General features: G+C 40.9%; 1 protein-coding gene across 2 annotated transcripts in view; it reads right to left on the bottom strand.

The window, feature by feature from the left end:
* The window catches only part of NME7 (NME/NM23 family member 7), a 92,614-nt gene that overhangs the window by 46,461 nt on the left and 30,536 nt on the right, over nucleotides 1-15,617 (bottom strand). For both annotated transcript variants that reach the window (XM_027727567.2, XM_039388451.1), the window contains exons 6-7: nucleotides 13,143-13,350; nucleotides 9,762-9,867 (exon numbers count right to left, since the gene is read on the bottom strand). In XM_027727567.2, coding sequence (XP_027583368.1) covers nucleotides 9,762-9,867; nucleotides 13,143-13,350 — 314 coding nt within the window. The remainder of the gene's footprint in view (nucleotides 1-9,761; nucleotides 9,868-13,142; nucleotides 13,351-15,617) is intronic.

Below are 15,617 nucleotides of genomic sequence, written 5' to 3'. Positions count from 1 at the left end.
TATGAAAGAAGTTTCGTTAGCCTGAAATTCCCTGGTCCACTGTTAGAATTGACTTTTCTCTAACCCTTTAAGAGTGAAAATCCCAAAATGCAGTAATAAACACTAATTTCTAATGTCTTTTTTAATACCATCATCCCTGCAGAGAGATAAGTTTCATCAACATAAACGCCATTAATACAAGTCTGCTAAACACAAATGGGAAACACTCTTTCCAGTTGGAGGATATTTATAAGCTTCAGCAAGGACTGGTTGTGCCATTTGATCTGTTTGTTTCTCTGAAGTACAGCTCAGTATATCTCCTCCTCTTCCTTCCTGTCTCAAACTGTCAGAAAGGATTTCCAGACTCAGTTCATCTCCCCCTCTACCTTAACCAGTTCAAATGTAAAATACATTTTTCATACTTCAAAAAAATAAATGTCACTTCTCCACCAGCTACTGAAATCCAAAGTTAGTCTAAGTTGGGAATCCAATGCCAAGCTGCTAAAACTTTATGCAGGAAATAACCAAGAAACAACATCGGCTTGGCTTCAAAAACAAACACCCCAGGCAAGGAATAGCCATCATTGCAACTACAGTGAAGAATTCAAAACACAGATGGAAGCGGAGGGACTACTGTTCTCATGGAAGCTAGAATTTTTTTCTAAAAAGCGGTGATAGAGTGGTAAAGTAGGTTGCTTTCATGTTAATCACTTTTTTCCTAGCTTCTCAAAAGAGAAGAAAACCCAGCCAACCTAAAAAACCCCAGCACCACTAGACACCACCAAATGCTTCACCACCCTATATATAATTTATTCAAGGAAAACACAAGAAACAAACTGCATTTAATTTTGCATAAATACATCTTCTGCCTGGACAAATCTGTCTGCAAAAGAATGCCAGCATCTGAAAGCACAGGGCTTTACTGGATAGTTTTCACGTGACTGCAGCACTAAGATTGCCATGTTGTGCATGACCCAGAGGTCACATCTCAAACAATCCACTGTACTTTGAAGTATCTGCAAAGACTTGTATTCATCCTACAACTTTTTTTCCACTTTGAGATTCTGTCTTCAAATAGTTCCTTACAGACTTCTAATTGTTAGGTGAATCAAGGCTAGCGCTGATACCTCTTGGCACTCAACCTTGTAGACAAGATCCAAAGAGAAGTTCCACCTACATCGAGGTGAACTCCACAGTATCTGCACTTCACCTTTTATTACAAATACTTGTCACAAACAGAACATATACTTTCAGATTACTTAAGAGAAAACTGCATTCCTCGTTTTTTCTCAAGCGTGAGAAGACAGTTTTCTGAAAACCCTGTTCTAATTCTAGGTTTGCTGAAAATAAAAATAATGAATTAGTCAAACTTACATCTAAAATGGTAAAAAAAAGAAACAATTTCCAGAGTTTCTTTATAATTTTTAAAAATCTTATCTAATGAATACAAATTGTCTTGATAAAAAAACATGAAATAGATACATAGTCCTGAGAATGACAACAGATTTGCACCTCCACTATCCCATCCTCTTTTTCTTTTCCAGATTATTTAATCTCTTTAGTACATACATGCAACTATACTTAGCATAATACAGAGGTGAATTGGACATTATCATAGTGATGCTTTCTCTCTTTCAAAGAGCAACAAGTATATCACATGTCATGAACAGTTCTCAGTTGTTTGCAGTCAGACACATAATCCACTACAATGCTGGATTCCCACTCTCTACAATACTTCTCACTCTCTCTTACACAGTAATTTCACTTGAGATCCTACATAAGTAAACCTTGTTTCTCTATGTGCTTGAGACTAAACTAGTCCTTGATATTCTTTTTGCCAAAGTTAGGTTTGTCTTTGGAGCAACAAACTACTCTCTCAATTGGAATTTTTCTGGCTTTACATAAATAAGAAATATGATTCTTATGGTTACCTGTCATGTAGCATTTTGTTAATCAATGTAAAGTTCTACAAGTTTCTAAAGCTGTCTACTCACTACTAAGATAGAAGAGGTCTGTAAGATTTATCATCCACTCAGTATAGGTCTAAAACCATGTTTCTACAGAATATCTTTTTCACTTGGAAAGAAATCATTCCTGTTCCTTTTGCTTTCTATAAGACTTTAATTTTAGTTGAAGAATAATGTGGAAGATGTCACTGTATTTTTTTTTTAATTATATAAGAGGAACAAGGATTTAACTTTAAAAAAAAAAGTTAGAACAAAATCTCAAACTTAACACATACTAGGAGAACAAGCCTGTCTGGGTAATCAGTCTCATGCCTAAGAGCTCTCAAGACCATAGAAGCTCCCTTGCCTCTAGGCAGACCTTTCAGTTTGCATCAGGTCCAATGAAGTCTTGACTAGCAGTTTTGCTTTTCAAGTTCATGGCACAGTTCTAGCCCCAAATTTGTTTCAGGCAAAACTCTAACGTTAGGAGAACCCATGTTGCAGCCTGAGAGTGCAGAAAGGGACAGCAGGATTTCACCTCTCCAGCTCTGTGCTGCAACCTACATTCAAAATGTGAACTATAACACACTTCTTTAGCCTGATCATCACTATTTTCAAATTTTTCCCCTGTTTATTTTTCAAAAGAAGTAACTAAAGGCCACATGAAAGAAACTTTAAACCAGTCATGAAATACCAAATTCTAATTCCTACAGCAAACATGACTAAACTGTTACAAATAAATACATTAAAGCTAATCCCACCCAGTGATCTATAAGATGCTATTTCTGCTCACAAAAGAGTCAAGTCATAACTGTCCTCAGGGCATTAAACTGATATTTAATCATTTTGGTGAATTTACAATTTTGGCCTCTGAGCACTACTTTTAATACCTCCAGATCCAGTAACATGAGGGGAATTACAAAAAGAGAATATCTAAGTGATTGCAACTATGATCTTGTATCTGAAGTATCAGAAGCACAAGAAGCAAGAGGATTACAGAACACAGATCTACACTAAAAATTTCAAATTATTAAATAACTTAGCCATACAACCCTAGAGCTCCGCTTACTTGACTGAAAATTGGTCTCCAGAGAAGAGAAGACTAAAAGAAAGTTTGACAGATGCCAAACGCGTCAAACCATGACATATCTCCCTTATTAGAACAAGTGTGCACAGAGTAGCATGAGGTTGCTTTTGCATTCCAGTTCCCAATAAAGAGGAACCAGACTGCTCTTGCAAATCCTCTTTAGAGTTAAAACACAACCATCTCACTGCTGCCAGCCAGGGAAGCACTTCATCTCCACTGGGAGGAGCCACCAGAGAATGAGCTAAAGCTGTTTAGTTCAGAGCTCTGGGATACACTGCCTTCCATGGCCTTCCCAGCCATTTTCCCATCTCTGATCCTCCACAGAAGACATTATGCTGACACCAGATTGACAAAATAGCTACTGCCTCACTTCTTTAAGAGATATGTATGATGCACATTCCTAGAGGGCCAGTGATGCCATATGAGGAGCGGCTGAGGTCACTTGGTCTGTTCAGCCTGGAGGAGACTGAGGGGAGACCTCATTGTAGTCTACAACTTCCTCATGAGTGGAAGAGGAGGGTCAGACACTGATCTCTTCTCTGTGATGACCTGTGACAGGACCCATGGGAATGGCCTGAAGTTGTGTCAGGGGCAGTTTAGGTTGGATAGTAGAAAAAGGTTCTTCACCCAGAGGGTGGCTGGGCACTGGAACAGGCTCCCCAGGGAAGTGGTCACAGCACCAAGCCTGACAGAGTTCACAAAGTGTTTGGATGATACTCTCAGGCAGATGGTATAACTCTTGGGGATGGTCCCATGCAGGGCTGAGTTGGACTCAATGATCCTTGTGAGTCCCTTCCAACTCAGCTTATTCTGTGATTCTGTGATACCATCCCTCCAGCATTACCAGCACCCTTGACAGCTGAAGTTAAACTTCACATAACTCCCCTGACACCCTTTATCAGGCCTCAGGGTTCCCTGCAGCCTGGCAGACTAGTTGGACACTCTTGCTTACAGGACTTCTCTAGTGGGTGGTCGCTGCACCAGGTCCTGTGGGTGGTGGGGCTGCGCTGCTGCGGCTGCCTGGGAACAGTTGTTCCCGTATGCCTGTCAGGAGAGGGTCAGCAAGGCCAGAGATAAAACCAATACTGATTTTCCACTACTTTGTCACTGGATAGGAACCCTAAAAACCCCCTATGGCAATCAAGGTCAATTCCTAAGGACTGTCCAAGAATCAACCAGCATAAACTAGGAATTACATCCAGCCTTTTGACAGCAAGGTAAGCTCACTGAAAAGCACCCTAGTTTACAGCTGTTTTTCAAGCAAACCATCTTCCGGGATAGAAAAACAGAAGATTTCTCCTTCTAAGAATTAGTTATGCAACAGACCCTGGAGAAAAAACAAATCCCGGGAAAAAGAACCAGAAAGCAAACCTCAAATAATTAATTCTGTCAAATGTTTCTGCAGAAATAAAGACTAAAGCTCTGCATAAACTCCAGTGTGTAAGTGAAACTTCAAGTAATTGTAAATATGTAATGAGCAGCTTATATTCATGGTAATTAGATAGTGAAGTTCAAAGCCTCAGCAGTGCATAGGAAATGGCAAAAAGGTTTATTTTTAGAAACTCAATACTGAAAATTTGTAGAGCACAAATCAAAATTCCAATGCATAAGAAGCTCTGCTGCTTTGATCCACATAAATTCCTCTCTACGCCTCTGGCTCTGCCAAACCACCCTTTCACACTGGCCACACAAGATTTCCTTTCCTCTCCTCCTACTGTGTTTCCACATAGCTCCTTCCCACCAAAACAGCAGGGTGGACAGCCACAGCTAGATGGGGTAAGCAAGTAGCTCATTTTTAAGACCAGGCAGTCTCCTGCATGCAATTTTGCCAAAAGGGCAGCTCATTAGTTGCTATAGCACCTATTTCAACTGAGATACAGGAAGACACGGGAGATGTTGCTGGTACAACCAGAACGTCTTGAGTATCACTGAACACAGTTGCTAACAGATATTAAAAGGGAGATGAGGAGGACTCCCAAAAACTGTTGTAAAGGTAGCACACAGCTCTCTACTCTGTTGGGATTCTTCCAACTGTGACAATAAAAAATGCTTTGTAAAATGACCATGTGCACCAAGAGATGCCACTCAGTGATATTTCTGTTGTTATTCACAAAATTAGGCTGAAGAAGAATATGAAAAACACTAAGGAAGACAGAAGAGGACAGGCTAAGAAAGCTAAAATCTCTCCCCTGCAACACTCCTGGTCTATTGGGTTGATGTTGGAAAGTTCCTGCCGCCCTTGTGAAGAATGATCCATCTCACTTAAAACTGCACACTGGAATCGGTCCAGCTGCAATATGAATCCACACCAGTGCTCTCAGCCAAAGACAGAGGCCACTGCTCAGCCAGTGTCTCTACCCCTTCCTAAGATCAACTCTTCATCAGAAGTGAGACTTCTGTAAAGTTTTACAAGACCTCCTCAGTCTCATAATCTCTTTAAGAGGTGCAGTGCCTGTGGGTTTTGAAACATACAAAGTAATATTGGAGAAAACAAGCTGGGACAAGTGGTCTTAGTACAGTAAAAACATGGCCAGTCCTTGAATTCCATCACTTTTGATGTTAACTTAAAATTACGTGTTGGTTTTGGCTGGAGTAGAGGTAATTTTCTTCACAGTAGCAACTATGGGGCTGTATTTCGGATTTGTGCTGGAGACAGCACTGATAACACAGGAATGTTTTATGTTATTGCTGAGCAGCTCTTACACAGAGTGGAGGCCTTTTCTTCCTCTCACACCATCCCACCAGTGACTGGGTTGGGGGTGCACAACAAGTTGTGATGGGACACGGGTGGGACAGTTGACCCCAACCAACCACAGGGATATTCCATACATTATGGAGTCATGCTCAGCATATAAAGCCAGAGGAATAAGATGGAACAGTGTGTGGGGGACATTCGGAATTGTGGCATCTTTCCAAGTAACCTGGAGGTGGCTGAACACTTGCCTACCAATGGAAGCAATGAATGAATTCCTTGTTTTGCTTTGCTTATTAAACTGTCTTTATCTCAACCCACAATTTTTCCCACTTTTACGCTTCCAAGTCTCTCCCCCATCCCACTGGGAGAGAATGAGTGAGCGGCTGTGTGGGGCTTAGTTGCCAGATGGGTTTAAACCACAACAGTCCCTTTTGGCACCCAAGGTGAGGCTCACAGGGTTTGTGATAGTGCCACATTTGATTGAAATGTGCTGGACTGAGTTTATAGCTGTTATTGCTGTTCAGCTATTAATCATGAGGCTCCTGTGCTTCCATGGGGCTTGTCTGCCTGAGTCTAGTGCAGATGAGTGGTGGCTTTTTGCTTTCCCTGTTGGCTGTAGAGCTGTGCTGCCGATCACCTTACTCTGCTGATCCTGGGAGCATTTGGATAAATGGCACTGGTGATGCACCTGGGCTGGCAGGTGGCCAGGACATTGCTGCTGTTTCTGTGCTGCTGTGCTGCACAGGCAGGAACTCCAGTGTGAACTTGAGTCAAAGGGATTGCGACCTGTGGATGAGCCCACATGGGAGTAGGACACCTCAAAGCATCTGTGGTCATGGATAAGCCTATGCCAGAGTAGGTACATCTACACACCTCTATGGTCATGGTTCTGTCTGTGCTGCAGCAGCAAGTATACTCTAAAGGGATTGTGGCTCAAGGATAAATCCACGCTGGAGAAGGTACACCTTGAAGCATGAGTCATTCTGGAGCACCTCAAAAGCATGTGGCCATGGATAAGCCCACGACATAGCAGTACAGCCCTGGAGGGACTGCAGCCACGGGTAAGGCCATGGTGGAGCAGGTTTGGTTCTGAAGGGACTGTGGCTGTGGGTAAGGCCATGCTGGAGCAGGTACATCTCTGAAAACACTGTGGCCTGTGGCTAATGCCACGCTGGAACAGGTGCACCTCAAAGCAACCATGACTGTGCATAAGCCTATGCTGCAGCGGGCATTCCCCTGGAGACACTGCGGCACATAGATAAGGCACAATCCTAGGTACAACCCTAGGGGCTGCAGTCTGTGGATAAGTCCAAGCCTGAGCAGGGTTAAGGGGAGGAATTAACTGCAGTGTTAAACCCTTCAGTCTGATCCAAATCGAACAGAAGTGAAGCTTGTAATGGATAAACCTTTAAATTGTTGTAAGTTGTGATGTGAGTTGCATGTTATAGGAATTATTGTAGCAGGAACCACCTAAACCAACGAAGGACAAGCCTTAGATGAAGCAGTGCAAGTGCAGCAGGGACCTGACCTGAGCTGGCTTTAGTGCTCAGTAACTCCACACAGAACATCCTATCCTGTCCTGAGTGACCACCGTAACAGATGGAGCCCAAAGTCATGGACTAAATGAACTCAATAGGCCTTTTGTGGACATTTGTGGACCTTTTGCAAACATTTCACAAGGGTGGTCCACAAATTAAGGGAAGCATTTCTGCATATTGTATTAAAGGATGGGAAGGGGGGGATGGTTAGTGAGGATGTTATTGGAGAGTGTGGGGTCTGAGCATGAGGTAAATGGTATGGAACGAGTCGTGGAGAATGTACTGGTTTGGGGTGGGGTAGAGTTAATTTTGTTCACAGTAGCTGGTATAGAGCTGTGTTTTGGATTTGTGCTGGAGATAGTGTTGATAATTCAGGGATATTTATGTTATTGCTGAGCAGCTCTTACAAGGCTCTCACACCACCCCACCAGTGAGTGGGCTGGGGGTGAAAAGAGGTCGGGAAAGGACACAGATGAGACAACTGACCACACAGATGTTCCAGACTATACGATGTCATGCTCAGCAATAAAACCTGGGGAAAGAAGAAGGAAGTGGGAAACGTTCAGAGTAATGGCATTTGTCTTCCCAAGTCACCATTACATGTGATGGATTCCAGCTCTCCTCAGGATGGCTGAACACTTGCACATGAGAAGTGGTGAATTAACTCTTCGTTTTGCTTTGTTTGTGTGCATGGCTTTTGCTTTTCTTATTAAACTGTCTTTATCTCAAGCCACAGGTGTTCTCACTCTTACTCTTCTGATTCTCTCCCCCATTCCACTGGGGAAAGTGAGCGAGTGGTTGTGTGGGGCTTAGTTGCCAGCTGGGGCTAAACCACAACAGATTCATAAAAAGTTTTGCTGACTTAGAAAATTCAGTTTTGATTTCTTAGTTCTCTTCAAGGTAGTTGTCAAAGCTGCATGGAGGGAGAACGCTCAGATAACGTACACTTTGTCTTTCAAATTTCAGTTCTGTTTGGCAGCTGTCATCTGCCTTTCCAGCCCTCTGTGGTGTGAGAAAATGAAGTATATAGTGGATATTAAGCTGAACCTTAGGACAGTCTTTCTAGAGCTCACACTGCAAAGCTGGGTGTGCACAGATTTTTTGTTTATCCATTTCTCTCTCTCTCTCATCACCCTCAGCTCCTACAGACACTCATACTCCCAAAGGCGAGTACAAACAGGGTCAGAATTTGTCTTTTGGTGACTCAGAAAAATTCAGGGAAGTTCAAGAAAAAGGAAAGAGAGTAATAGACAGGGCACTATGAAATCTACAGAGACAAAGAAGATTAAAAATAGGAAGAGACAACCTGAGCTCACTAAGAGTCTGAGCCTCTATATGTAATAGAAATTATATCAAGTATAGAAAAGTGCAGTCCAAGCCATCTATATATTCATCTTGCCACATAAAAATTTGTCCTCTGCAAACAGGTAGCTAGGTAAAGTCATAGACCCAGCTGCTGCCCATATTTCTGTAAAAGGAACATCACTCTGTCTTTGCTGCATGGCAGACTTATCAGTAGCAGATACCATGCAAGGCCTGGGAAAGATAACAGGGATATTATCAGCAGCAACTGCGAGACTCTTTCCTGTGAAAGCCTTTTCATTTTTTTCAGCAAGCTCTCCAGACATCCCACATGAGGTGTGAAAGGCCTGGAAACTGCTCCAGCCACTTCTGCTGTTTCCATTTCAGCTATCCACAGAGAAGTGATTGAAATGCTGCAGTGTGCTGCGCATCTTACTAAGAAAAAACTCAATGCTCTCACATGGCAATATCTATTCTGCATTCAAAAATACTGTTTCAGTGCCAGAGCCAAAACATTTTACTGCACTCACTGCTCCTACATCTAAGTACAGGACACACAAGTGAGATTATTTTTGCATGGTAACTGTAGGGCATTAAACATTTCCAATACTCATATGGCAAACTCACAGGACATTCTCTGGCACAGAAAACATCACAGAGTCCACCAAACCCTTTAAGTCTTTGGCTAATTTTCACTAACAAGCCTTTTCTACTTTCCATTCCCACTGCATTCAGCAGAACAAGATTCATAAGAGCACAAATCTCCCTTTGTGAGTAGTTTTAATCTAATGTGTTACTGCATGAGTGGAAGGCCCTGCAATATAGCCAGTATCCTGCTTTCATTCTGTTGTAAGGATGCTAACCTCCAGCAGGTGACTGTGGGGGGCAGACAGGAGCAAGGACAAGGTAAGTTGTCACAATAAGATTCATCAAATCTCATGCACGCTTTTAGCCTTCTTTTTTCACCTCTCCCATCTTATTCTGAAATTAACAAGTATCCACATGGAAAGCACATAACACACTCACTCTTCATGGAACTGAACCACAGAAACACTAAATGTGTACGAAGGACAATGTATCTGCATGGTTTTGTAAGTGCTATGAAATATACTCTGTGCTCTGGCAGTCTCATTCTCCCAAAAAATGGGCGTAGGAATGATCATGGATACAATGAAGCATACACTGCTTTCCCCTCTGCTATCTGCATTGCTTACCTTCATTAACAGCATGAGGTTTAATAATGCAACAAGTACAGTTTGTGAATGTTGCACTGCTCACTGGTCCACGACCCCCACTGGAGGGAAAGAACAACTCCAGCTCCTGAAAGCAAGTGTAATTGAACACATTTTAGATTGATCTAGCTGCATGTATCAGCTTTCATCATAAGTAACAATAGGTGAAGTATCCATAAGTACAGAAGATAAACCTTAAGTACAGGTATTTTTTTTTTTTTTGCTACAAATACTTCTTCCCTATACTATTACTCAAATGTATCTTTTCATCTTTGGCACCATTGCTACAATCATAAAAACACCATCGGAATATTTTTTGCAATGTCTTCCCTTTCACTTCTGCAATGCAATCTGTTTACACTCAGAGCATTCAAAATGCTGCTGCCACAATCATTTGGTAGAGGTGTTGTTCCCAGATTTCCAAATTCTCTCTCTTTCCTCACTATCTGCCCAAATACAGTCCCATACACACATATTTTGTCTTCCCTTTTTTTCAAACCATCTTTTCCACTATATGCAAAAATACAACTACTATCCATTTCTCAGTACATTTTCTTTCCATATACAAAACTGACCTCCTTCCCATTTATTTACATTTTTCCCCTTTCCTCTTAAACAACTAAACTTTGTCTAAAATTGCTGACTCATTCCTCATGCCTTATTGACCTTATAATTTTTTTTTTTTTTGAATCTTACTGAATTGCAGCTGATGAACTCAATTGCTTTGATTTCTGGGACAAAGCAAAAGAACCTTTTTGCCTCTGATCACTTCTTTTCTTCCCAGCATCACTATTTAATTATCATATAGCTTTGGGCCTTAGACCATACTAGGGTGAGCTTGACAGTCAGGTTTCTTTCCTCAGTGATATTTTTTCACTGTTCACTGCCAGCTTCACACTTTTTCCATACCATTTATTCCCATATGTTACACAATCTGCAAATTAACAAATCTGCAAAACACAGATTCCATTTCAGACCTATTGGTCAAATTCAGCAAGAGAATTGATAAATTTCTATTTAAGGGAAAAAAATTACATCCAGGAATTACTACTACCAAATCTATCTGATTTTTTCCTTTATAACAGTAGCAATGCTAAAGGTCATTTCCTCTCATTTAATTTACTAGCTCAATTCAAATGGAATAGACTTACCTATCTCCCAGTCTTCAGCTCACAGCACTTCGACAATTTCTGTAATCCTTGCTCAAACAATTATACAATTCAAACTAATGGATCTTTCCATAGAAGGAAAAATGGCTTTTGTTTTTCTGCTAGAAAATAATCCACATTTTGAGTGGGCACATCTGAGACAAAAGGGTTCATTGCCTACATTCTTATACTGATAAAACTTCTGTTTACTCTAAAAGTAGTGGCCAGGAAAAGGCAGCAATATATGTATACTATTCAACACTTAGTTTTATCCATTAAAATACATAAAAGGAAATTAACTTAATAATGCTGAAGGACTGGCATAATGAAAAGCCAAACTATAACGATGTAGAGCCTTAAAAAAAATAAAATTCTTTTGCTTTCCCTTTATTCCTGATTTAAAGAAATTACAAAATTTGGTTTGCAGAGAGACAGCAGCTTAGAGTGTATCAGAGACATACTTTCACTTGTCACTTAGCCCCCAAAAGAACAATGCAGCCTTCCAGTTTAACTGTTCAGCTTATAATACATTCGTTAAATGTGTTTGGGACTTCAGTTTTCTGTCAGAAGAGTTCATTTAGGTCCCTTTATCTTATATTCCTTTCTTTTCAGAAAAGCTTCTGCAAGGCACAGTCAATTAGTTTCCATAGCAACTGCTATACAGCCATATAATGCTGGGCCTACTAAATTAAAATAGGTACAAGGGCATTAAATTCACAATTTTGGTGGATTTATTGAAGATCGGTATCAGCAACACCACAAAGATGCACATACCTACAGAGGTTCAGTAAAATAATCCCAGTGCCATAAAAATGCTGCAGATGAACAGGGCCTTTCAGACAGCATTTCAAAAATAATGAAATGTGAAAAGAACAACAAACTTAAACCAAAGAACATACTTATGCTCCTAATCAAGATTTTATGCTAATAGATGCTCTTTCCTACACTCTCGGTTCAGAAGCTGGCACAGTTGTCATGGTAGTACACAAGAACAAAGAGAAACTATCACCCTTATATTTGAACACATCTAACTATTTAATCAGAACTTCAAAGACTTTTCTGACTATAATTCTCCTTCATCAGAAAAGATCAATTTTATCTGAACTCTTTTTGACTCTGTAACATCTTCACCAAGTCTGCCACAAGACAAAGTACCTCAGGTCCAGCATATGATTTCTTGCCAAAACCAGAGGCACTGCAAGAGGATTCTGCAGCTCAGGCACAGTGCAGATCAGCAAGATGAGTCCCTGACCAGCAGAAAACTGCCCATGCTTTGCTGTCAGCCTGCTACACCACCCAGCCTAATGTCAGCCACAAGAGGAGGCTGACCAACCCTGCCCTCACCACTGGCATATGATCTCTGTGTACATTTTCTTGTACATGCTGTGTGGCAGCTTTTAGGTATTCTGAGGCAGATCTCTCTCCAGCTGTACTACTGCAGCTGTTCCAAGTTAAACAGAGGAAAGACTAGGATGAAGGAAGCAAAAACTGCTATCTTTTCCCCACTGGTCGACAGCTAAAACACCACAGCAACATACCAATCAACCATGAGATAAACTTTATTCTTGCCATCACTTATCAGCATGTCTATCCCACAGCAATGCACACAAATAATCTCCTTAATTCTACAGAAACACTGGCAATACCTATCACCCAGTTCCAGGGCTTTTTCTTAGCTCTAAGGAAAAACACTACAAACAAAGCAAAACAGAACCAAACTCCTCAAAGCCATATTCAATATATTACCTCTAAAAGCACAAAGCCCTACAGAGTGGCCTGTTTTCATATTTTTTCATTCTGAACAGTAACAGCAAAGTAGGCTGCAAGCAGAGGACTAGTGAGGACTGTGGAGGAGAACAGATAAGCAAAACACAGGAGGGCACAAAAGGATTTAATTGTTTAATCCCTTCCTTTTTATGACCAACAATGGTAGGCTCTAGGTAGACTACGCAGACTGTGCAATTAACTCATTGTTTGTGATGTATAGAAGACATTAAAAATGACCAGGCATGCCCTCCTGATCAAAGTGCCCAAGGTTCCCCTTTGTGACAGAGATAAATAAGATTTCTCCTTTCAGACAGTTTATTTTTCCACGCTAACAAGGATCCATGAAGAATATGGAAACTAGTTCCAAACTCAAAAAAATGAGTTTCCTGACCCAATTGTTAAAAGACAAAGTTAAAATAAACTTCAGTCAAGAAAGTCAGAAACTTACTTTAGCAGCTGAAGCAACTGAATCTGGGCCATGAGCTGCATTTCTTAGGCCACCATGTCCAAAGTTCTCTCTGATGCTGTCCAGTGTATCACTTTCAGTCACTGCAGGGTTTGCTGGCCCCACTATTGCTTTCCACTTACTAACTGCATCATCTCCTAAGATCTCCATAGCAAGAACGGGACCACTCGTTATGAACTGGAGAAGCTCACTGCAAAATGGAAACAGCACATGGTGATCCATGCTACAAATCAAAACCAACAAAAACATGATCCAGTGGAGATGCTTGGAACACAACTTTGCAAGGCCTTGAGCAACCTGATCTAACTTTGAAGTTGACTCTTCTTCGAGGAGGAGGTTAGACTAGGTCATGTGCAGACATTCCCTTATTATGGTTATAGAAAAAGAACCAGATAACACAAACCCACTCAAGCTACTTTGTAGAATTTGTTAGATTTCAAAAGAATTTGTAAAGGATCAGTACTGGTGTCCTAGCAACAGTGAAAGAGAGACCCTGCTAACCACTTGTCTGACAGGAATGATTCCTAAGCATGTCTCCTCTGCACAGCAGGATTTCAAGGCTCTCGCACATGACCTGTGCAGGTACCCCACTGATAGAACGTCAGCACTGCTTTTGAGACAGATTTCCCACTGTCCCATGGACCTCTCCCATGGATTTTGCCCAGCCAAAGTCCACAGTGGGAGAAAAGGGAAAGACTTGTAAAGTTTGTGTGGAAGAGAGGACTTAATCACAAAGTGAGTTATTACATCCTGGCATAAGCAGAAATCAACTGATTTTAATGGGATGAATCCAAGGAGAAGAAATTGTCAGAAGCAGCCAGCCTCCTCTCCTGATCACCTCACTCACATAGAAAACAACCACTCAAAACTGGTAAACCAAACATTCTATTTAAAAACTAAACAAAGTGTCACAACTATAATTCTATGTCTTTACAAAACATGAATACCAACAAGCCTGTCTTTTCACTGTGTAGTCTAGAGAGAATCAACAAAGGAGAACATTGAGTCAACGCTTTTTGCACTACTTTGTTAAAAAAATAGAGCTTTACACAATCATAATTGTGGATGAGTATGCTTCTCCAGCCATCTTCTGCCTAGTGATCATTTATGCAGTGATCACTGGGCAAAAAGAGAAGAGAAATACTGCAAGTTCTTTGCCAAAGAAATGATATTAAAACTGTGAAAAGTTACATACAGAAACTACACAGCAGAAAGCTATTGGAACTCAGGTTCTGTCGGTCAGAGACTGCTTGTTTAGGACACAGTTAAATAGCTTACGCTTACATACTCACAAGAAAAAAGCAATTTCGACAACACTCTTTACTGTGCAGACTAATCCTTGTATATTAAATATATTTTTAAAATTAAATTCTTTAATATGAAAACCATCATTTTCCAAACAAGCAGAATTATTATTTTTCCCTATTATTCACTAGACTTACATTGACTAGTGAACTTGCAAACTAAATCTGAATTTAAAGGAAGTAAAACAAAATTAAAGATAAATGAGTTGTAGATTTCACATTTCACTGCCTTGAAGATTCTTGTTTCTATTTGATTTGTAATGGTTTGGAACAATTTATTTCTAATTTAGAGAAAAATCTTATACAGAAGATGCAGCCAATAGGACTGTACAATGGGAGAAAGGCACATCACAGTGGACAAAGGCTTCAGTTTCTCAGACAATTGCCATTAGTGTAGATAGACATCTGGGAAATAACACTGCAGGCAAAATTCCTGCTTATTTATCAACATATTCAAGCAGGCTTACTCAGCAAAGAAAAGGCAATTCTAAATCATCTGTCCTCTGACCTCCAACATGGTCAGACATAGCCTGGGGCCATGTCTCTGTGAAGGGCTTGAGTTTGGACCCACAATAAACCAGCTGCTGTTGCAGGAGAACTGCTGCTGACCCTAATTCTCAAGCATTTCATGACAGTACTGAAACCAGGTCTTTTGACCAAGTCAGTGCAAACCCAGGCATCAACATGGCTGAAAAACACAAAGCACCCTCTTCCTAGAAGAGGTAGACTATCAAATCCAGAGGGAGGAAAAGAAAGCTGGCACTTTTAGGAAAAGCAGAAATGTCAAAAGCTCTGGGTCATAAGCATTAATCTGGTCAGTTATGGAAAGACTAAGGTCTTTCACGCTAGGTGGAGCAGTCCAGCATCATGGAATTATGACATTTTGCCCGAAGGTAGCAGTACAATTAGAACTGCCCCATGCACTATCCTTCCAGTCACTTATGACTTGGGGTACTTGCTACTAAGTTGATTCTTACAGCTTAAGTGTTCCCCCTAATTCTCATTATCTGCAAGCTCCACCCTGATCCTGAAGATGCTCCTTCCCTTGGCTTTGAAGTTTTGCCTTGCTAGGAGCATTTTCACTTCTGAAAGACAAAAGACATTCCCCTGGTATCATCAGGATGCAAAGAGTGTGGGTTAAAACCCTGAATAG

The sequence above is a fragment of the Pipra filicauda genome, unplaced genomic scaffold (genome assembly GCF_003945595.2).
Source record: "Pipra filicauda isolate LSUMZ 115617 unplaced genomic scaffold, ASM394559v2 scaffold64_size3178608_pilon, whole genome shotgun sequence".
NCBI classification, from domain to species: Eukaryota; Metazoa; Chordata; class Aves; order Passeriformes; family Pipridae; genus Pipra; species Pipra filicauda.
Note: the sequence above shows the minus strand (reverse complement) of the source record. Positions and strands in the feature narration are given on the sequence as shown.